The 24418-nt window shown below is 41.7% G+C and overlaps 1 protein-coding gene across 3 annotated transcripts; it reads right to left on the reverse strand.

The window, feature by feature from the left end:
• Positions 1–7346: 7346 nt before the first annotated feature.
• On the reverse strand, positions 7347–23707 carry med25 (mediator complex subunit 25). Of its 3 annotated transcripts, none has more exons than XM_079645938.1 (20): positions 23555–23707; positions 22011–22147; positions 21885–21930; positions 21652–21776; positions 21440–21538; positions 20603–20723; positions 19833–19989; positions 18992–19116; positions 18767–18842; positions 17883–18136; positions 17164–17265; positions 15128–15210; positions 14975–15032; positions 14780–14887; positions 13897–14073; positions 9436–9543; positions 9162–9233; positions 8402–8572; positions 8174–8294; positions 7347–7880 (listed from the first exon to the last, which is right to left on the reverse strand). In XM_079645938.1, exons 2-20 carry the CDS (start codon positions 22133–22135, stop codon positions 7777–7779), a joined length of 2232 nt encoding a protein of 743 aa, XP_079502064.1. In that variant the 5' UTR covers positions 22136–22147; positions 23555–23707; the 3' UTR covers positions 7347–7776. The 3 variants fall into 3 exon arrangements, with proteins under 3 accessions (XP_079502064.1, XP_079502063.1, XP_079502065.1); XM_079645937.1 differs by having other exon boundaries at positions 15128–15213; XM_079645939.1 differs by lacking the exon at positions 9162–9233 and having other exon boundaries at positions 15128–15213.
• Positions 23708–24418: the final 711 nt, after the last annotated feature.

Here is a 24418-nt window from a genome sequence, read left to right on the forward strand (position 1 = left end):
CTGTTTCACCTATCTCTCTCTTTCTCTCTCTCAGATTGATTCACCCCTTCCAAGTGCTGCGCTGCCACCGCTGGTAATGAGAATTGTCTCAGAAATCTTCAGGTGGATGGAACCACTGGCCGACGGCAAGGGGACGTCACGCTGCTGCTGCTGCTGCTGCATCAAATATGGAACTTTTTTGTATTGATATATTGTTATATATATTTGTCTTTAATACTTGCAAAGATAATGCAATGGTTTCTGTTGCAATCTGCAGACATATCACCATGCACGTTGCACACAAGACCCAGACAGCACTTGGCAAAGGCTTGATTATTAATCACCTCAAATAAGATGACAGACAAATGCATCTAATAATCAAACGATTGATCTTTTTAAATTATTTTAACTCAAATTAGAGATGTTTTTCTACAGTGCATTATTGCTTTTCAATGCTCAAAATGTCATGTGTTCTTCGTTTCTCTCGTTTTTCTTTTGTAGACTTCAATCCAGAGGCACAGACACATGTGTCCATATGGTCATATAATCTCTATAATATGATGATGGTGGTGTTTACAGCTTGTTACAGGAACATTTGCTGCTTGGCTGGTTCCCTTGGCAACGTTCAAGCACACACAGTGCTGAGCCCCACCTGTACAGCACTGCCTCATTGGATTGGAGTCCTATACCTGCCATTGCAGCTCCCATCATATATACGGTATGTATACAGAACATACAAGTATGATTGATATGCAGAGATGCAGGTAGTGACGGCAGAGGAGAGGACAGAGACTGGATTTTTCAGAGACCAAACCAAAAGAGAAAATATGTGATCTTAAAAGCATCTTAGCTGACTCCCCATGAGATAACAGGAGGGGGTTAATTAAAGGGGGAGTGAGGTAAGGTTTAAGGTCAGGTTAAGGTCACAGGTGTGATCAGGGTATAGTTGTCGTTCACCTCAGCAGGATATTAACATGAGGAAGTGAGAGAGTGGTCAACTGTCGGTCAGATAGCTGACGGAAAGAGGAGGGAGGAAAGAAAAAATGTGTGTGTTGGGGGTGTAGGGCTTTTTCAAACGGGTGATTAGTGCTGGATTGATAACGTTCTATATCGGGACTCAAAGGATCGCTCTTTCTTACATCCTTGTACCTCAACGCCAGCTCTCCATCACAGGCACGTGTTCTCACACACATACTCCTCACACACGTGTCTTCCTTTCTCACACTCACAATCACACACACTCACACGATGGGAAACACGGTAATAACTGACCCGTACATATTCAGCCTCGATGCAGCAACAGGGTGGCCAACCTGTATCTCTTTATTATACGAGGCAAAATGCACACTCTGCACGGCCTTGGATGCCCTTTTCCACTTTATGCTCAATATGTTTTCACTAACTTGACCCCCCCAAAGCCCCCCACTCTGCAGTGAGTGGCTAGCAGTGTCCACAGCCTGTCCCAGTCTTCTGTAATTCTAACAACGGCTCTCGCTCAGTGCTTTTGCATTGCGTCTTCCTCTCTCTCTCTCTCTCTCTCTCTCTCTCTCTCCCCTCCCTTGCTGCCTCCCTCCCTCTCTCTCTCTCTATTAAATTTCCAGTCACACAACAGTGCAGTGGATATCCCTCCCTCCCTCTCTCTAACTCTCACACACTCTCAACCACCACATCCCTGCCTCCTTCTCTCCCTCCCTCTGTAGTCTGTGGAGTTGTTGTCGTCGTCCTGGATCTCTCCCTATCGCTCGGTCTTGATATTGACAGTTCTCTGCCTCCTTTACTTTGAACCTCTCAATCTCGCTCACGCTTGATACAAGGCTGCTCCCTTTTCACCTCTAGTTGTCTAATCCCTCCTACCCCCTTTGCCTCATTATTTAAAAGAGCCCCCTCACATTTCCTCCCCAACCCACTCTGTTTGTATCTGTGTACTGCAGTGCTGCTCAGGCTATACGCTGTGGAGAATTACCTCCCCTCCTCTCTCCTCCTTAACTGTGGTGGGTGTGCAGGTCTCGCACCGCCAGGCCAGCCTTTAACTGACTGATTGAGTGGACACCACAGGCCGATGAATGAATAAAGATGGGAGCCACTGTGAGGATTAATGCGTCTCACATGAAGACAGAAAGCTTGCCGTCTAGTATTTCTGCCCCTGCCCTGTGGATGAGGCTGCTCTCTCCGCCTGTGCTCTGCCTTGTGTTGCTGTGTGTTATGCTGTGCTGGCATATTGGCTGAGAGACGTTCAGGCGCTCTCTTTGCCCTGGGTTATGTTCAGGTCCCGGGGCCTCGGTGGGTGAAACCTCTGCTATCGCCATGCTGTGCTAGAACGCCGTGATGAGAGGAAGTGGGGCAAATACGTTGTGCTGTTGAGAACATGCCACCTGCCTTTCTCCTCCTGCCGTTTCTGCATCTCCCCCCTCCTTGCTCACGTGCTATCTCAAGTCTGAACTCTCCACAGCCTCCGAGGCCCTAACTGAGCCCTGATCCGTATCTGATGGTGAAACAGCACGCCAGGGTTGAACGCTCCAACGCTTGTGTACACCCTAAAACGTTGTGTTTTCCCCAACAGAGAGAGAAGCTCTTCTAAACGAAGAGTAAACCAAGCTTGTATCTCCTCCACTAAAGCCAATACTCCTCCCTTATCAGAAACAACCTTATCTGGCAACTGCATCCATTAGGCCTGATAGCACCATTGATCCTCCTCAACCAAAGCCAAGTGGACCTCAACCAGTTTCGGAAAACAAATCCAATTTGAGGTGTTAAATGCTCCTCTGAACCCGCACCCTCGTCCTTAGTCTTTCCATGGGCTGACTAAACTCTTCTACCTCCACAACCGTGGAAAAGAGGCAGACAGGTTAGGTGGGGCAAGTAGCGGAAAAATAAACCTATCAAACTAACTATATAGTGGGGAAAGCCTTGGTGAAAAGGTGCGTTTTGAGGGCTTTTTTGAAAGTGTCCAGGGTTGGGGCGCTGCGGATTTCGGGGGGGAGAGAGTTCCAGAGGGTGGGGGATGCTACACTGAAAACTCTGTCACCAAAAGTCCGCAACCTGGTGCGGGGGGTTGAGAGGAGATCCTGTCCAGACGATCGTAGCTTCCGGGATGGAGTGTGGTGGCGGAAAAGGTCAGACAGGTATTGGGGGACGAGGGCATGGAGGGATTTGTAGGTCAGAAGAAGGAGTTTATACGTGATACGGTGCTTGACTGGGAGCCAGTGGAGGTGGATGAGGGTGGGGGTGATGTGCTGCCAGGGCTTGGTGTGAGTGAGCACCCTGGCAGCCGAGTTCTACACATACCGGAGCCTGTCCAGGGCTTTACTGGGAACCCCGAACAGGACTCCGTTGCAGTAGTCCAACCGGGAGGAGACGAATGCATGGATGAGGGTCTCGGCCACGGAATCGGAGAGTGATGGTCGTATCATCTGCGATCCACTTGAAACGGGTCCGTGACCCACCAGTTGAGAACCACTGGTATAGACGGTTCGTCAACATGAGGCCGACACGGAAACGCGGATAACGATAACGGCTCCCAAGGTGGGTAGATCTGCGGACAAAAAGCTCTGGGGGGCCAAACCATGGATGTATAATAAGAACCAAAGGGCCAAACGGCTCCATGTGTACACCCTATACGTTCATTTCCTGATAACGATGACGCCATAGCCCCGCCTCTCCCCACCTCTGCTACTCACTCCCGCGTCACCTGCGTCATTACTGATGTGTTTCGCCAACAACAACAACAACAATGGCGGATCACAGGGTTGCTTTCGTGCTCCAGACGCTACTGACCATGATACAGATGTTAGTGCAAACATCTACAGCTCCTCTACCACCACAACCATCAGCAACAAGTGGACATGGAGAACTACATGAACTACATGTTGCTAAATCCACCGCGGAGAATAAACAGAACGGCAACCAGGCAACCATGGCAACCATGCTCGGGGGGGCTTATTCGCTGCATTTGGTGTATTTTTGGGCGGAAGTACAGCGCCACTTACAAGCCCGGCATATGTACTACAGCGTCTCCAACGGGTCGAGCGGTCTCGTGTGGACGGACACGTTTCCGGTGCCGATTCCGTCTGGACAGAATACTTTTTTGAAATCTCCGTGTGGACGGGGCCATATTCTCTTTGTGGTGAGGCTTAATAATAAGAATGTCTCTTCTATCCCTCGCTCCTGTCAACACTTCCTCCAACAGGGCGTAAAACAAACTCTGCCACCAGGCCTATAAACCCCATTATGCTGAGCAGCACTTCTGCCATCAGGCTGTATAATCTTCATTTCTTGCCTATAGTCTCCCCTAACTGGCCCTCTAACTGGTCCACTGCCTCTGTCCTCATGCGAGGAACAACAAACAAAATGCCATACAACCAAAATGCCATACAACCAACACGCAGGAGCATTTTAATTTCAGGCCACTGTTGCTCTGACCTAAACAATTCCACAGTAAAGAGCAGCCAAACAGCTCAGTCTTTGGTCAAATGTGTGTTCAGGGATGTAATGGGAAAGTTTGGGGGCACATTTGTTATGCAAATGTCATAAATACTATTCATACGTAAGGACACACTCTTAAGCTGGATGCTTAATGCATGACAGGAGGTATTTTGTTCAACTTTCTTATTTTACAGCCATTTCATTTAGTGATTTCCATCTCTGTGCTGCATTTTTCCACTACTACTTTAAAGAATACCTCAATGTTGTTGAATTATGTGCTACAGGTTTAAATATTTAAGTTAGAGCAACAGTTTTGCTGTATTGCATTTGGTTTCAGAGGAGAAATCATTGGGGTAAAATTGGTCACCAATAGAAGTCATAGAAATGTCAACCTTACAATGCAGATGCAGGGGGGAGACAATAAGCTTTGGTGTAAAAGGCAGAATGGTTCAACTTTTTTTTTGTGAATTTTCACTGTCTCGTGCTTGGCAATTATCATTAGAGTTCCACCAAACCCATGCAGCTAATAATGGTCAGATCAGAGTTAATGGTATCACAAGCGGCTTGAGTTCAAATTTGAATTGCATGACCACATCAATTTCCTCCTGAAGAAAAATAAAGCGTGCCTTGATCTTCACACAATTATGAGAAATGTATACAGTAGGATCAGGACACTTGGAGATGTTTATGACATAACACAAACCCTTAAAATGTGTAAATTCTATAGCTAATTTGGGGGAAAGTAAGGTAGCCTACTTCTGAGAGTCGTTAAACATTTATGGCACACTTGGGTAAACATAGTGAGTTGTGGAATATCTAAGTTGCATCTTGATTACTAAATTAATTCTATTTGAATTAACAAATGTTTTATATTCACTCAAAACATTACTAAGATGCTCTTCTTCTTAATCAGACTTTAAGGAATCATTTTGAAATAAAGGACTGATATTTGTAAAAAATACTACATTTTGATAAAGTCGCTACTCACAGCCAACTATCTTCAGCTCTCCGAGTGTATAGACCCTGATGGCTTTGATGGCTCATATCAACAGCCTCGCATCCCCATACTCTCACAGCAACCCCCACATGATACCCTAGGGGACACCATCTCCACAAGTCCACAAAGCACATGTAGACAGCTGCCTCCACAATGGAGGCTCAGAACATCGCCCACTCAGTCACAATTTCTTCAGCCTACCCAGAAAGGAATGAAAATTCTTGTCTGAAAACGCGCGTTGAAGCCAACCTGAACTGGGACCAGCCAGACATTCCCAGTTCCCCCTCACTACACTTCACAGGTCTGTCTGTCATTCCTGATATCAATATCAAGAACATTATCTCACAATCATGTTTTTCTTGGTATTCATACATTTTTGTAAGCCATAATTTTAAGACTTAAAGTAACAGCTTTGAAGTAAAGCCTCAACTTGTCTTCATTAAATCGCTCAGACGTTAATATTTCTAGCCTATGTTGGAGTAGACAGTATCTCATCCAGTTATAGTGGCAGCCCTATGAGAGTCCAGTGCCGGGGATTCAAAAATGGGTCAAAGGTTGACACTTTCGACAAACATTAAACACACTGTCGTTTATTTCTATCCTGTCAAGTTATATGAATGTATTTCAGAACATTAAGGATTTCTACTTGTAAAAAGTGTGTTTTTTGATCAGACCACAGGTTAATTCATTGAGTTTTTGAGATGTATAAATAAAATGTGGACCTTATGTACACAGTTTCACCATGAAGACTAATAACATGGGCCAGTTAAATACAGTATAATTGATCCAACTGGAACCAGAATTTTACTTATAGAGCGTCATACAAATAATGAAATTAATATAGCCTATGATGCTAGGGTGTAATTAAAAAAAAAAGAGTTTAAATATAATTCATTAAATATTGATTTCAAAAAGAAATATCATGAAGTATATTTGCTGAAAGACCGTCTTGAATGGAGGTCAGTTTAGACCTCAATTTATTTACAACAGTTCATCACATGGACCTGTGAACACTGTTTTCTGTTAATAAAAGAGATACTGCAAAACTTATGAGCTCAGACAGGCGCTAATAGCTGGATAGTGAGATAGAGGGAGATAGATGGAGAGAGGGAGAGAGTGAGTGAGAGAGAGGAAGATAAAGTGAAGCTAAGCCGGGCTCCGAGGGCCAGCCAGTGATTAAGTGATGGGAGGGATGAACACCAGCCACTGAGGGACTAGTGTCTATCTGTTTGAGTCCATGTGAAAGCGGGGTTGAGGAAAAAGCTCAGAAACAAGAACCCACTGTCACGGTATCTTAGCAACCGTCTCTGTCTCCCAGGTGACAGGGACTGACATCACTTCCTGTTGGTGAATGTGTGTGCATGTGTGTGAATACACAGTGTCCAAGTAAAAAAAAAGAAAAACCCACAAACCTATAAGTAAATGTGTCATGAACGTTAGAGTGAGGTTGAGCAAAGTTCCCTTGTTTCTCTCCTCGTGCACGGACATCTCGGCTCTGTCTCTTCAGCAGCACCCATCAGTCACCATCAGGTACAAGGATAGAGTTTGTTAATTTGAACTAGCATGGATCGTGTGTGAATGTGAAAGCACCTTTCAAAAGGCAGACTGTGGGCATCTTGGAGTCTGAGCCATGTGCGCATGCGATCAGCCTGATTGTACGTTATGCCAAGAGAAACATGGCCAACTGATGCCATCTGGTAGGACTACTTGGCACGAGGGGACTCTCTATGGTTCCATGACATATTGGAGTAGTTAAAATTAACACTGTGACACTATTTGGCAGAAAAAGATACTGAACCATCTATTACTGTGACTATTTCAGTCTCTCTCTTACCTTAAGGGTCCCAGCAGCATTCCCACAGGGGGGAGGAGGCAGGACTGGCTGAACATCAGGAATGTGCATCAAGAGGAAAGAACTCTTCACAATGATGCCACTTCTTCAAAGAGCTATACTTCATCATTTTATTTTCATGAGACAACTTTATCAAAAATAAGAAAAAGTAAAATCTCAAAGAAAAAAAAATAACACTTTCATATTGTAATGATAATATTCTAAAAAAAACATGTATAGAAAAGCAGAGTTTCCAGAAGCATCACATAATTTACTGTTTCAGATGGTTTGGCATCTTTAAGTGAGAAGCATGGAGGATTAGCATGCTGTTGGTTTGACCATTTCCATGAAAAACGTTCATTATATGCCCCTAATTAAATTCAGCTTTTCAGTCCTGTAAAAGAAAAAACTTAGAACTATTCACGATCCCTTAACTTTGTTGAACATTTATAGCAATACAAATAACAGAGCGGATGAATGTGTCCAAATTGGAAAATTGATGCAGAGTTTCAACAAAAATGTCAGTTCCTGACTCCACAATGTTCAATCAGATAAGGTCCATGAGGATTTCATCATCCATTGCACTGGAAACTAGGGGCATCCCGGGCTGGGGGGCCGCGCCTCTCTGACCTCCAGACATCAGCATCTGACCTGCACACAGGTTGGAATGGGGGGAAGAGGAACAGATGTTTAAATTTGGGATTCCGTAAACTTTTTCAGAAATGATCATTTCTGAAAAGAATACTAAAAGTATTGAAATGGCATCAAGTGGTTTTGAACATCAAAAAACTAAACTACCAAGACTTGGTCAATTTTAGAATGTTTGGCTATGAACCTCATTACCCTTTAAAGAATACATTTTCAGGCCTATATTTTAAACTTAGATTTTCACTTGAGTCCCTGATGTCTGAACTCTTTCCACCTCTGTGGGGGTGCTTGCTGACCTGGCAAGGGCTGCCTCCACTGGCTCTGCATTTGAGCCCCCCCTCCTGGTGTCGGATGGACCAACTGCTGCCCTAAGCCCTGGTGAGACATCATGCCTTGCATGTGAGACACCCCACCCTGCTGCAAGGACACAGAGACAGAAAAGTGACATTAACCTCCAAAAGACGCAAGACTTCCAGGAGAGAAGTTACAGTATGAGACATCCTGTGGCTGCTGTGCACTCTTACTGGCTGCTGTTGGTTGAGGAGGAGGCTGCGGAGCTGCGGGTTGGCTCCTGGGTTTGAGAGGCGGAGGATGGGACCCTGGGCTTGGGCCTGTCCGCCTTGTGCCACCTGGTTGGGTGGAGCACCTCCGACTGACGGCTGTTGGTTGGTTGGTCCGGTTGCTCTCATAGCCATCTGAAGGGCATTTTAAAATGTTGTATTCCTCACATGTATTATGAATATGAATAAACCATCATGGGCTGCTGGTTTTGTGCTCTTCACCTCATGCACACTGCAAAGAGTTATGATACATTTAAATATAAAAACATGTGCATGCATGTTATCAATAGAATCTGTGCTTCCCAGTGCCGTGCATTAATTGGACAGGAGCAGGTAAAGTCAACACATGCTGTCCACACGCCAGATGCTGAGTATTGGGAGTAAAGGGATATGTATTTCTGTTTGTATGTACAACACCAGGTTCTGATGAGGAAACAGGATGCACACAAGACCTACATTCTGTTTAATATCATTACAATACATTTTGAAAAGCAGCCTACTGACTGGTCATGTTTATATACCTTTTATCAGCCAAATAAAAACAAGGACAGATAAAGGACATGGAGAAATGGGCAATGTGCTGGTACATGTGTTACAGGCTAACCTTCAATGACTGAAGATTAATTATAACTAAGAAGTATATAATACTTTAAAACCCTTACCATTTCAATGTATTGCCTATGGAAACCCTAAAAACATGGTGTTTATATGTTGGGGGTCTCACCATGTTGTTCTGCCTCTGCTGCTCCTCCATCATAGAGACCTGACTAACAGGGGGCATGCCCACCACCACAGACTGGACCCAGCACAGATCAGAGCGGAGGAAGGGGTGGTGGAAGTGTGAATAAAAAAGGAGGACAGTAGAGGAAAGGGTTACCAGTAAGGCATGCAGAAATCAGCGGGCACCTGTGCAGTAAAGGTTTCAACAACAGGCAGCGTGAAAAGAAAACTAGTGCGAAACCTGGGCAGACATGCCAGCACAGAATGCGTTCATTTACCTGCTGCTGAACGTTGCCGTGGGAGACTGGAATTGGGCCAGGAGGTCTGTTGAGGAAGTTCTGGTTGGGGGCGACCTGACCAGGCTGCATCGGACCTGCACCACCCAACTGTTGCATAGAAATGGAGAGAAAGGTATGTAGGTCGCTCTGGATTAAAGCATTATCTAAATTAAATGTAAATGCATTGTAAGAAAGTGAAACAGCAGCAAGCATAAGAAACATTTCAGAACCTTTATTTATCGTCTCAGTTTGCATGCCCTTCATTCTCACAGCCAGTCACCTTTAATCTTATTTTATCTTAAAGTTGTCCAGAACAAATGCATTGTTTTTTCTATTGTTTATGTTAAGAGCTTAATGTGACTACACAACTTATTGAGTAGGGGAGAGCAATAAGGTAATTTCACACATTCATAAGCAATAAATAAATACTCATAAGACGTATACATGAAATACTTTACAGCTAGCTGCAAATGTTCTCATACTAGCCGCAGAGAAATCCCTTCTTTAATCAAGTTCAATGTGAGTGATGGGGGACTAAATCCTTGTTTTGTGCAAAATTGAATTCTGTTGTTCAGCAGAAGCGAATATGAGGCTTGAGCTTCCTGAGTTGGACAAATGAAGTGGGCATCTTCTGAGGTTAAAGTCTTTTCAGTACAAACGTTGCTGTGAATTCTTGCAGAAAACAGTGTATTTTGTCCAACATCACTTACACATAACTCTTTCATGATGGCTTGTCCGGATTTATTTTTTTAAACCAACTAGCAAATAATGTTAACCTGTCCTTTATGAAGTGTATAACCAACAATCCTCTTATCAACCCTCTGATCTAAACATATATATGTTGGACAGACTTACGTCATAAAGTCTGATATCCGGATATTCTTGTATTGTCATAATCAATCACAATCTGTCTTTTTTCGTCAACATTGTTATGCCATGCAAAGGCTGTTACCAAACATAATCAACACACATATTTATGTTGTGCACGAGTGTGCAGATGGAAGTAAAAACAAACATAGTTTGGATACGATGATGCACCATGGATACTAATCGTTAAACACCACCTGCTTAGGTGTTTGGAGTTCTCATTTTAAACAAACTCAATCTTGATGAATAAAGTGGTTAGGACAGTCGGGAGGGGGATAATGTAAGATAAAGTATCCAGTCAGAGTGAACTCTGAAGAGAAAGACAGGAAGCAACCTGTTACAGCGCCATTTTCTGCCTACACAGCTGCAAGGTAGGTTCTGATCACTCAGAAACATAACAGCTTTAACTGAAGATACACTGAGCACATTTCATTACACTTCTGTACTTAAAACAGCAATTTGACACCCAATGTACCTAAAGGGGATGGGTTACTGTAACCTGAACAGATACTAAAGCTGTCAGATAAATGCAGAGGAGAGAAAAAGTACCATACTTTTTTCTGGAAGCTAGTCAAAGTAAAAGGTAACATAAAGAGAAAATACTCTATTAAAGTCAATGTTCCTCGAATTTGTATTTCAGTACAGTACTTAAATACTCAACATTTGAAACCGACTCAGTGCTCCGGGGTTTGTGTTGCTGCGGTGGCTTTTGTTAGCACACTGAGGGAGAGACTAGAGAGATGAGCACAAATTATTAACTACAGACTCAGAAATGTATTGGAGAGATATCTTCATCTTGCATAATCAGATTTACCCTGAGTGTGCTAATGTACAGTGTGTTTTTCAACCAATGATAGTGCAACACATACATGTAGGTATTTTGAGGGAACGTACAGAACGGTTGCGGTTTTTTCTCCCGTTTAGGATTTATCTTCTGTCTTTAACCCACAAACCTGTCAAATCCCGGATTAGGGCTCGCATCCCTTTGCAGAGAGAAATATGAAATGTTTTCTTGTGTAAAAAGAAAAAACAACAATCTGGTTTCCAAAGAATGCAACTCCAGGGCTTTGCACAGAAAAACCTTAACTACTGGTCCAAATTGAAATTGTAATTACGTTAAGATTGCCGTAGCGCTTCCCTATTAGCAATGCAGCACTGAATATGTTACTCAACAGCCAGAAAGAAAAAAAACCTTCATTTCAATTTCATGTCCTCTGCTTTTCTCTAAATGCACCGATTCTCACACACACACACACACACACACACACACACACACACACACACACACACACACACACACACACACACACACACACACACACACACACACACACACACACACACACACACACACACACACACACACACACACACACACACACACACACACACACACACACACACACACACACACACACACACACACACACACACACACACACACGTTACATATAGAGCTCACGCGCTTTTGCAAAGAAATAAAATTAGTAGGGTGAGTAAACAAGCGCTATCACTGCTGATGAGAGCAGGCTGCAAAGAGAAATTGAATTTAACTCATGTAAACCAGATAACAAGATTCATTTGGAAATGGAGACATGCTGAGTTCCTGCGACTGGATGCTGCATTGTTTCAGAGCGATGCAGCATCCCTCCTCAACGGATGCAATAAGTTGGAGTGGAGCCCTGTGATGGAAAAGCCCGCTAATACAAAAGACACATTTTAAATCACCCTGTCTGCAGGGATGAGGATGAGCAGAGAGGGAAAGTGACATTTCTATGTAATGTGGACAAGGCAGCAGCATTTGTAACCTGTAATGAACTCAGTGACGAGAATTGGTCTACCTTTAGAGGGAGGTTGAAAAGAGGGACCCTTCCTCTAGATTTTCCTGCCCTGAAAGATTGGCAGACACTTCTGCCTCTCCATTCCTTCTCCTACAGTGAGTCTCATGAAATGTTAAGATCTCAACACCCTAAACAAAAAAATGATAATATCTGTCCGAGTTGAGCTTAGTTTTAAAGGTCCCATCATATGCTTTTCTGCTTATTACCCTTCCCCTTGTGTGTTATGTAGCTTTTTCTGCATGTAAATGGTCTGCAGAGTGTAAAACCCTCAAAGTACACCCTGTAGCGAATAGAACTCTAACACAGAAAAGACCTGTCTATGCTGCCCCAGAACGCCTCGTTGGAGATTTTTATTTTTCCATTTTTTTCTTCCGGGAAAGGTTGACGTCACTCTAGACCAAATGGACCAATTGGTCCAAATGGAACAATCCGCGGAGCTCCGCACACACACACTCTCACTGAGCCTTATCTTTTCTCAGCGGAGCTCAGGCTGTGAGTGTGTGGCGAACAGCCTGGCTGTGAGTGTGTGAGTGTGAGTGTGAGTGTGAGTGTGAGTGAGAGAGTGTGAGTGTGTGTGCTCAGGCTGAGCTCCGCGGTGTCTCGCTGTCTCGCAAACTAGGGCTGAAAGATTAATCAATTTTAAATCGAAATCGCGATTTTAAATGATGCGATTATGAAATCGCAAAGCCTGTACAGTAATACAGCTCACACTGTCCGCTCCTCAAGCCTCAAAGGGCGGAGCAGCGAGCTCCGCAACGTCCCGCCAACACGACACCCAGACCCCACGCAGCATTCTCATTGGTTTGTCATTACTGGTGTCATTTTCTGGTTGCTAACAAACGCCATTGTAACACATAATCAATGATGTTCCGTTGTAACGGTGGTTGACTAATCAGAACAGAGTGGGCGAGCTGACCAATCAGAGCACAGTGGGCTCATAGGGGGGAGGGGCAGGAGCTCCAACAAGACGTGTAGGACAGAGAGTGAATACACATACTATACAGAGATGCTGTATGAGAAACCAATGTGATTTTGGAACATTGAACAATGTAAATCTATTCTATTAGACCTCAACAATGGAATTTTGATCAGGAGAAATTGCCAGGTCATGGGACCTTTAAACCAAATCTTACAACCTTAAACATTATCAAAAGATGACAGTGAAACTACAGTGCAGATTCAGTTTCTAGGAATGTTTTAACCCACACGTTAACATTAATGTACTTTTGGACTGACCGGAAGCTGTATCCAGTTATCTTTTTACATCCATGGTATAACCACTAAAGACACTGCCCTATGTATCAACAAGAGCTTAAATGTTGTGAAGATCTATGCATGTTAACACAGTATATTTACAAAAAGCAATAACATAACACAGTACACCATATACAGTGTTACAGAGACAATTTAGTTAGGAATGCAATCAATTCAACATAAAGACTGCAGATGAATTGCACCTATATCTCCCTTGGAGTGATAATGAGGTGGGAGTGAAACGGTCATCTAATGTTGCAGTAGGAATTTGGCTAATGCTAGCCCCATTAGCCTCCACCAGAGTGAGAGACGTGAGTGGCTGCTGTGAAAGATACTGGGCAAGCTAAATGAAATGTCAATAACAATGCACCTTAATGCTGTAAACAATGCACCTCAATTCCCTGGAGCTGCTCTATAATGCCTTCTCATTATCACCTCCTTTTGGTCTCCCCACTCCACACTGAAAGCTTCCTCTCTTTCTGCTCGTATCACTACTCACCGCTCTGTGCTGCTGGACCTGCTTGTGGTTGGTGATGACTTGCCGGATGCCATTGACGAAGCCGCTCTGGTCGTTGGGAATGAGGCCCATGAATATTCTCTTTTTGGACGAGTAGAGCAGCATCAGCACCCTCACTTCACAGGGAGAAGTGGTGTGGGGGAAGTGAACGCACCCCGCCTGTAGGGAGGGTGGTAGGACAGATTAAAACCTTGACACTTGACTACTTTGTATATAGACTTTTGCATTACTTTTTATATTTTACTATATATGTTACATTGTTGGAGGAGCTCAGGTCAGAAGAATGTAATTGACATTTCTACACCGTAGCTTTGTGCATATGACAATAAAACCTTTGATCTTTTTGAATTTGGAAAACAGTGATAATTATCGATAGGCTAAGGTTTGGGGACATAGCCTATTATTGAGCTCCTTTACCCAATCAAACATATCGGTTTCATGAATTAAATGCAAAAGATTTCAATCCTTCATAAGGATCAGGCAACAAGGCAGAGCTCAGCTGAATACTATTAATGCCTCTTCTATTTGTCAATGGTACTAACTGGGTTACAATGCACCACACTGAACAAAATCCTTGTGCTAGCCTTCTGGAAGAAATTCAAAACTGAACAATAAATATGTGTGTCTGATCTGTATGTTTAAAATCATAACATCTGGCGCAAAAGTGAATGATGTATGGCCTGGGTCCCCCTCTAGAGTCCTGCACATAGCACTGCATCATGTTCAGAGCAACTGCTGGACAGAGGTGGGAGCTGCACTCAGTTCCCACTCATGGAAAATGTATTGAGGAATACTGAATGATGGATACGATTTGGGACAGGGAGAGAACAAGTACTCTCAACTAATTTAGTTTTGGACAACTTACAAAGCCGTTGGCCATAATGCGGTACAGGCCTTTCAACGACTCCATGTCTTTGTTGGTGAAGAGAAACTGAACCATTCGAGAGTTTCTGAACAGGTGACCTAAGGTTGTCTACAGAAAGAGAGTAATTAGTAATGCAACATTCATAAACAAAACTGAAGTTATATGTACTAAACAAAGGTTAAAAGGTGTTCTCACCAGGAGTTGTTGTGGAATCAGCTGCATGATGAGTTTCTGTGGCCACTGCTCTGTGTTTCTGTTAAGAGACAGAATGGCATCTGTTAACTCTGTGCACAAAACAAACCACCCTTTACTAGAGATACAGTCCTAAATGTTTGATTGGCTACTCACAGATTTTCCCCTTGGTTAACGTGCACCTGACATGGCAGAGAACGCGTCAGTTTGGTGGTTGAATCCATCGAAGCGGCTTTAGGCTTCTGCAGGAAAGGGGTGGTGAGACGACACAAAAAGAGAAGAAAAAGTTAGTCAGTTAGCCTGAAGAAAATAAATATATCTTATAACACATTAAAGTTGGATTCACACCTCCAGAATTTATTAGGGGACTGGATGTTGCATTAAAATGTAACAGTTCTTGAGAAAGCCTACGCCAAAGTGCTGGACTCCAAATGACTGTCCAACCTCAGATTCAGACGTTATCGTGGCCAACATCTTTTCTTTTTCAAAACTAATTAAACGGATATTGGAAAGTTATTTTTTTCTCCATGAAATGTTTTTATTTGGCGAAAAGCTTATAACTTCATAGGCCCTAAGGCGGTCTGAGGATGCCTCCAAACTGTCTCTTTCTGGAGGTGCTCTGGGAGTGAGCAGCTGCTGAAGACACCAGGGAAGACCCAGGAGGCGCGGGGGGGGGATTACATCTTCCAGCTGGCCTCAGAGCGGGCGGAGGATAGTGCTGAGGAGGGGGACATGTGGGCTGCACTGCTCACCCTTCTGTCACAGTGACCGCAATCAGGACAAGCAATTAAACAAAATGGATGAATGGATGGATGTTAAAGACCGGCAGATAACCTGTGCTTAGTAAAGTGTCAATAATGAAAGAAAAAATAACTACTTTATAAGCACATCAATGCTGCAATCCCACAGGGGGAAAACAGCCAGCCACTTCATCTTCAGGACATCAATGAAGGATCAATGATGAATCCATCACATATGAGTCAGGCCTACTGTAGTCCCTGTTGATAGTGTATTGTGCCTGGCTTTCTCTGAGGACAAATGGCTTATATATCTTCAGGGATTGCTAAATCGAGAAGTGAAAAGGAGCCTGAGATGTGGATACTAACAAAACCATTGTATTAATCTACTTTAAATGAGTGACTGATGAAACAAACCATTTTGTAACGTTAACCTATAATTTAGACAATGAAAGCTTTTACGAATGAATAGATTGAAATTCAGCCAAACAGGATGAACGATATTGATAAAGTACTGAATGCAAGCTGCAGCCAATTGTACTGGCATTCCCCTGAGAGAGTTTTTAAACAACCAAAAATGAGTGATAGTGGTGATTAATATTTCTCAACATTACAGATCACTCCATAGGAGAATCACTTACAGAGCAGGTCTAATAGAGGTAGATAAAAACAGATTAAGGGTAATGCTTCATACTCCACTTTGCAACTGTTCATGCTCACAGGCAAGATCAAGAGTTTCCTGAGCCTCTACTCTTATTTCTGTCCATTTAACTGACTTAGATAATTTTGACAAACAGAAGAGGGAGGATGAGACTATAGTCGATAGAGGCCATTGATCCGAGTCGCTCCACAAACACAAACACTTGAAGGCCTGAAGGGGTTCGCATAAAAGCCATTAACATCCATTTCCCTGGCTCAGCACATCAACTGCAAACTAAATTGATTGACCTTGAGCAAAGGCAATAGTAATTGGACAGTAAGATAATGGGCAATTCATCGTACGGTTCAATTATCAATGACAGGAGGTTATTAAAGCTCACAACAGTGATAGTTCCTAGACAGTGGTGATTTGTCGGCAGGACAGCCGCTCCCCAATCCAGTTCGAACAGTTTATAACTGGGCTATAAGGTCAGCAGAGTTATCTAAAACACCAGTACTCTGTGAAATATGCTCGTTCTCTCTTGTTAGATTTAGATGAGTAATTCACATCGTCACCATGTGGTTACCAGGTCAGAGAAGAGTCTAAGAAGGTAATATGTCTGCGCTAAGAAACCCCTGCAGACGCTTCCCCAGATTGTGCGCAGGAAGACCAAATGTTTATTGAAAATGACCCAAAGAATGACTCTAAATACATCGCAGGGAGTGATGAGAACCACTTTCAAAGGTTTCTAATATATTGAGCTTAATCCTCAGGGCACAAAACATTCAGGAGTCACAGCTTTTTCTTGGTATTACCTCTTGCCACTCCAGAACACCGGTCCATGCTACAATCTTATTGGCCACACTTTGCTGCTGTCCGATTGGGTTTGAATTGCCTTGAGGTACAGAAACACCAGGCTGTCAAGATAAAAAGAAGGAGGGGGGGGGGGGGGGGGGGGCAATTGTTGATTGAAAGTATAACAAAAAAAACACATTTTTCAAAAAGTGAATAATGTTTGTTCTGATGATTAAACTGGAAGGTTATTAGATTAGGCAATTTAGTTTCAAACAACATACAATTCAAAATGATAACAATAAGTACTACTAGAAAGAAGAATGACTCAATGAGGAAAAAACAACACTGAATGTACCCAGAATGATTTTCGAGGGAGAATGAAACATCTTCAGGGTTTGATATGAACCAACATTTAAAATTCATTCTGATACGAGACTTCAGACAGTGCGTTGTTCTGAGCTCGGGGCTGCTGACGATACAGCATCACAAACTAAAGACTTGGTTGTATGATGTCTATATTGAGCAGGGACATTTACATGTAGAAATATTAATATTATTTAAACATTAAAAAGTGTTTACAAGAGAGAAAGGATACCAAATAAAATCTTCAGCTGGCTGCTACCGGAACTTAATAGCCCGTAATCTAGGTCTTGGCTTAATTTATTTTAAGATGCTAAACATTAAGTGTATTAAAAAAACCTGAAGTTATTATTTGTTCATCTTGATTATCATGACCTACCATGTTGGGCTGTGCAGAAGGCACGATGGGCTGGTTGACGGGGGGCTGCTGCTGGGGCGGGGCCTGTGGCAGCTGGGGTTGTCCTGGAGGAGGGACAGGCTGCTGCTGATTGGGAGGTACTTGTTGCTGTGGCATCATGGGCAGTGTTGATGTAGTGACGGTTGCAATGCTGGGCACATTGAGCTTCACCCCAGCCACTGATGGGAGGGTTGGCTGCTGGGCGAATGGAGGACCTTGATTGACCATCCCTGGGACTGGAGGGGAAAAGTAAGAACAGATATATCACATGTAAAGCATGAACAGCTTGAAAAATTGGAACCCTTGCACTGATTTCGGATGGCTTCTAATCTTTACATATCTAAAGAGCCCGTTGTTATTATTATTACAAAAACACTCTGCTATATAACGTGTGCAATATTAATAATAATGTGCAATATTAACGTGCAATTAAGTATCCGCCACCATGTTTTCTGCACTATTCAATATACAATTATTTTACAGTTTATATTAATTATTTGACCTTCTATGTTTCTTGTAGTTATTTAATTAGCTCTTTTCACTGCACTGTTAGTTCAGAGATTTATTATCATGCTGCTGTGTTTATTGTATCTTTGTATCTCTGGAACAACAATTTCCTTCGGGATAAATAAAGTCCTATCTTATCTTATTATGGGTCCCTCCATGTGAGAATAAGTAGTAGATAGCACACATCTAATTTTAAAAAAAGTACAGTAACACAATCTTTAGAAAATTGTTTTCCAGAAAGAGTTACAGTAATCTGTACTGTAGAAACCTACACAGTCACACATACAATATGCAGACAAAGAACCGCCACTAAAATCTTGGCAAACAAGAATCATTCAAAGAGTCTACCGGTAACTCACAGCGACTTTTCTGATTGTTGGCTGCCTCCACGGCCATCTGTGCCGCCACCTGAGCAGCAGTCATGGGGGTCGGATTCTGTCAGCAAGCAGATTAAAAAAAGACAATGCTTGGTAAAACGTTTTAGGGAAAAGAACATTAACACCACTGTTTGAAACTCAGCCAAAACCAGGCGACAGAAATGAGACTCCAGGGAATCTAGCGCTGTGCGGCTGCTTGCCCGTTACCTGATAAGGGTGGGTCGGGTTAATGGGTGGAGGCGGCTGAGAAGCCCCTCCAAGAGGCTGAATGGGAGCCAATGGCTGAGGAGGGAGGACAGGTTTGAGCGGCCCAGGGCCTCCACCTGAGGAAACTGGAGAGAGGGATGGATTTTTACAATGAGATGGAATTATAGGAATGCTTCAATGTAGGAGTAAGATAAGGCTTCACTGAGAGTGAAGGATAAGACATATTTAACAAGGATTTCACACCTACTCACAGAAAGTTGTAGGAGTAACATTTAGAAAAAGCTTTTATGAATGCTGAAGCTACCGTCAACTAAAGAATGCCTTAGCATGACCAATCAAATCGTCTTACAGTGGGATTTTATAAAATAACACACGGATATAGTACACAAGTATCTTACAACCATATCTATAGTGATGTAATTTCACCTTTTCTTTGTAATTTAGTTATTCTTCAATATTTGCGATATTAGCTGCTAGATTTCCAAGTTTCTGCTAGTTGCTAAGTTCATCTTATGTTAAATGCTTGGCAAGTAGTTTACATTAAAAATTATTTTATCAGGGGTGAGATCAGTCAAAAATGAGAAGTGTGAACGCTGTAGCTGTTGGGTTTTGTCTCTGGGTTTTTAACAATATAATGGTGTTAATGGGAATGAAGTGCTTTACTTGTGAATCACAAAAAAACTCTGCTCATTCAAATGCACAGATTAAAATTGGAGGGTCAAAAGAACATTACATCAACCATGCAACAAATATTGTTCAACATATCCTCACAATGTAATTCTTTTTCATTCAGAACACATTCAATTGAATGCAGAGGCCCATACACAAACAGGTTTCTCACCAGGAAGAGAGATGCCTCTGACTAAGACCATGTGGAAGGGGTCCTGACTGTAGTCTGGATGGGGGTCACCAGCGCCTCCTACTGGAGAAGCCCGCTCAAACAGAGACCGGAGAGCAGGCAGTTTCCGTGGAGCCACAACAGAGAAGTGGATTCCTCTCTGAGAAATATAAAAATCACACAATTTTGTTTAGCTATGTTTATGAAATGTAAACATCACTGATATAACCCTATCCATAAAACACTAAAATACTAAAACAATAACGTTTGATATAAGTCCCTTTTTTAGACAGTGTAAGTGTAGCCTTTTACATGTTCATCATTTAACTGTAAGTCTAATGATAATTATTTGTTGCAATATTTCAATATTTAGAGTCTTTTATTTTGAAGTCCAAGCTCACGTCTCGTTATGCTGTTCTCGAGTTAGAGCGAGAACGAGACAAAAACTGAGAGTAAGATGCACAGACACTTTTACAGCTCTGTTAGTTTAAGTTTATTCTTATAAAGTTATAAGGACTGAAGAATACTTCCCTCTGTTTTCAGAGCATGCAGCTAACAAGGTATGTTGTTGTGTTTGTATTTATTTTACGTGTATTACCTTGCTAAACTCATCTCACATGCTGTGTATTTTATTGTGTGTCTAACACGATACTATGTTTGTCATTTATACTGTTTGTTTATGTGTAGTTTTCACGGTGGATTCGAAGAGGAATAAACCCGTTGTGTCTGCCTGTGCTTCGAGGGAATCACAGACAGTTTAGGTGGTAACTCACATCTCTGATGATTTTGACCAAGTTATCTGCCGTGCAGCCGGTGTAGCTGACACTCTCCACAGCAGGAAGCAGGTATGGAGGAGAGTTACACAGCAGAACACACACCTTGTGGGTTTGACCTCTGGCAAAGAAGAAAAAGAGAAAGCAAAAAGAGTTAGCATTTGTAGTTGGAGTAAATCCCATAGTGTGTCACTCTCTAGATCAGGGGTTCCCAACCTTTTTTCCCAAGAGCCCCCCCCAAATGACTCCTGTTGGAAGTTTTTATTAAAATTAATTAATCAATTTGTTTTTATATTTTATTGTAATGTAGAGACAAGGCTTTTAGCGACAATTATGTATTGCGTTACAATTATATGTACAAAAATAAAAAAATAAAAAAAGTCTAAATATCATATTTGGCCTCAAATCATCGGAGGCCTGGTGCCCCCCCTGCGATCAACCCCAGGTTGGGAACCACAGCTCTAGAGGTCATCAGATGATTTACAGGTGATTTTGGGAGGCTTTATTACTCGCTTTTGGTTGTTGCCATTAAAGAATATCAATATGTATTGAACAGGGAGACCTTTCAATGAACTGTCTCACTGAGCCAGCACTTTAGTATTATCAAGTAAAACATAATACAATTGTCCTTTAAGAAGTCTTTAACCTTGATCGCTCCCACAGATGTCTTTACTTCATAATGACTACCTTCCAAACTGTAATACACTAAGACTTAAATAATTTTAAAGGAGCAATCGTTTAGTAATGATCCTTCCATTAGTGGGAAATGATTCTACTTTAGAAATGTGTAAACTGTTCGAAGGAATTAGAGAGCAGTGTGCAAAAAGGCTGCTTTACATTTGCTCCCTCATCTTCTTAAAGTCATCAAACAGCTGCAAGGCCACCGAGAGTCCCTCTGCTATCAGACTGCAGCTTTCTGCTCCACCTCCCATGAACCTGTGTGGACAAACAGCATCATATTTACGATTAGGAAGATAATGCTGTCACATTTATCTCTGTGACGATAAACAATGTAAACTTTTGATATCAAGTAAACATGTTAAAGTTACTGGATGCTGTCGATCCATGAGACAAACTCAAAGGCAGAGCTGGTTGGTGCGTGACACTGCACGTATGACTCTGGAGCGCAGTCTACTGTGTTGAACACTACAAGACCGTACTGTGTCCCTCCATACTACAAGGACAAAAGAAAAACAAGCAATGCAATTAACAAGCATTTTGTCTCACAAGGGTTGCCAATGAACCCATTTTCAATGTATCATAAAAAGAGGGAAACACTCACATCTCCACCAAAATCTGTTTCGGCTGGGGGCCCTCCATTGAAATATCTATAGGGAATAAAATAAAGCATTTAGACATGAAAACCGGAATAATAAAGGAATCAGTTAGCAAATCTTCGCAATCTTACTCAATAGCTGGAAGTATATAATTTTTCCGGAGAGATTCAAAGTAAGGTCCGAGGTTCGCCGTCCCTTCTATAACAAACACCACATCAGCCACCTGATTGGTCCCAGGCTTTGTGGATGGCTCCATGAGACCATGGATCTGGGCAAGAGGAGGAGGCAGATTTAACATTTACAATGAAAGAAGAAAAAGCTATCATTTATATTCTAAGTTCAGGTTGTCTCAAAAAGGAGACCGCAGTGAGATAAGCAGCACGACTCAACAAGCATTCGATATTCATTACTATTAATTGCATGGGAAATCTGGAACTAAATTAGGAAGGACTATTCTCTGGAAGGGAGAAAGGAAAACCATTTTTTTATCAATTCCATCCACTCTTAAATCTGACAATATTCACATGTTACTCTTCACTGCAGTGCAAAAATGAGAACGAACCATTTCTACGGTTGTGTTTGTCCTCAAAAGTGTGCTTCCCTGGGCCATAAGCATTTTTAACTCCAATGTACAATATGATGACTTTAAAATCTTCTGGCTCTAATTGAATAATTACAATTGTTTTCTAGTGCAATCATTGCAATCATACGAATGCAAAGATAACATATATTACATTGTTAATAGCGCATTAATCACATTTACATAACAAAGACCTGGAGTTAGTCTGCAGAGCAAAACTGGATGCCTTCAGAAATACAAATCTTTACAGTTTTGAAAGAGAATTTGAACAACAATCACAGTAGACTCTAGATTCATACAGTATGTTATAATTCAACCTCAACTGCAAGCTTTAATTATTTTACGAGTTTAACAACATTTGGTAACTAAAGATCCACGTTTAACTCAACGACGATCAATACATGATAAATACAGGTTCAACTAAGATTATTAATAACAACATGATCATGACAGCAGGTAATTCTCAATAGTTTAATATAATACATGAGGTTACTGTATGTATGATAATATAGATTAAACTGAAGCATCGACACTCTATAATTCCATCACACAAACATACCAGTGGAAAATTAAATTGTATTTTACTTAGAATCTAAGAGGCATAGGCTGCTTTAAGAACAGAGCTCTGAATGCTTGTCTGCTGAAGTTGTTTTATTTTGGAGTTGTTTCCTGTTCCTTTTAACTTAGCAGGAGTCGAGCTCCTTGTTTGGTTGTATTCGGTACAATATCAATAAATACTTTTTAAAAAGGGTAAAGTTGTATCAACCTATAATATTTTTTTACGATTAAATTATGTTTGTTTGAACCCCAAAAAAGAAAGATAGCTGAAGTAACAACAGGACCAGGGCTAAGCTAGCCTTGCTAACATGTTAATATTGTTCTAACCTTACTCGCAGCATAGGAATCATCGTTTATTTATATTATAGGCCTTTTTCAGTGCAACGGAAAGCAACATCACTTTGCACAGCGCTTCATTCTCAGAGTTAGCTGTGTAACATTAGGTACGTCAGTGAGCGATATAAGCACAATGGTTAAAATAACCTTAACTAGCCAGCGATGTATCTATACATGCATGTGGTGTAGAAGCGGACTGACCTGGTGTTGTACTGAAACCAGTCGAATCGCAGTTTTGCTTAGCTAAACACACATATATCGTTTGATAAGTTTGAATTAGCTCTCACATCACGGCATGCTAACATTTAACCTATTTGTTGTATTTTTGACGGAAGTGACAAAGAAAGAATCCGCCCACAAAATGTGACGTCACGAAGTCTTGCTCGTCCTTTTTTTCAGACGGTCCGTGGCGGAGTGCTGCCTCCTACAGTTCAAAATATTAAAAAAACAGATTACTTATTTTATGTGTAAAGGCAGCATCCATGGATGTAGACACTAGACGGACCATCAGCATTCGTCCTTTTTTTCTTGATCATGTACGGTAAGTTTGTATAGCACCTTTCCATACCAAGGCAATTCCAAGTGCTTTACATGAGATATATAAATGAAGATAGTTGAATTGAATGAAAAAGGGAATAAACAAGGGCACAGTAAAGCAAAAATAAATACAATAAATTATGACCATAATATTTTAGGGTTTAAAACAACAAAAAGAATATACAATGAAAGATGTTAATGTGGAAATTGAGAAACTAATTATTCTATTAATCTAGATAGAACATCATTGGCATTCAAAGTAGTTACAGTGCTTAAAAAACTGAATTGACTGTGAAGGGCAAAGAAATAAGGGCTCATAGGATTACCTGATGTTTGGGAGGTTTAGTGCTTTAAAAAAAATGTTAAATATGTTTTGACACCCAACAAGTCAGTGCTAAGAACTGAGAACTCAAATGGTGTGTTCCACTGATCAAGTTTTTATTGAGACCCGTAAAAAAAAAAAACATTAGCAGTCATGCACTCATTTAATTAAGATACAAAATATAAATGTGCAACCCCATTTTATTA

The sequence above is a fragment of the Notothenia rossii genome, assembly GCF_949606895.1.
Source record: "Notothenia rossii genome assembly, chromosome: 8".
In the NCBI taxonomy this organism is placed as follows: domain Eukaryota; kingdom Metazoa; phylum Chordata; class Actinopteri; order Perciformes; family Nototheniidae; genus Notothenia; species Notothenia rossii.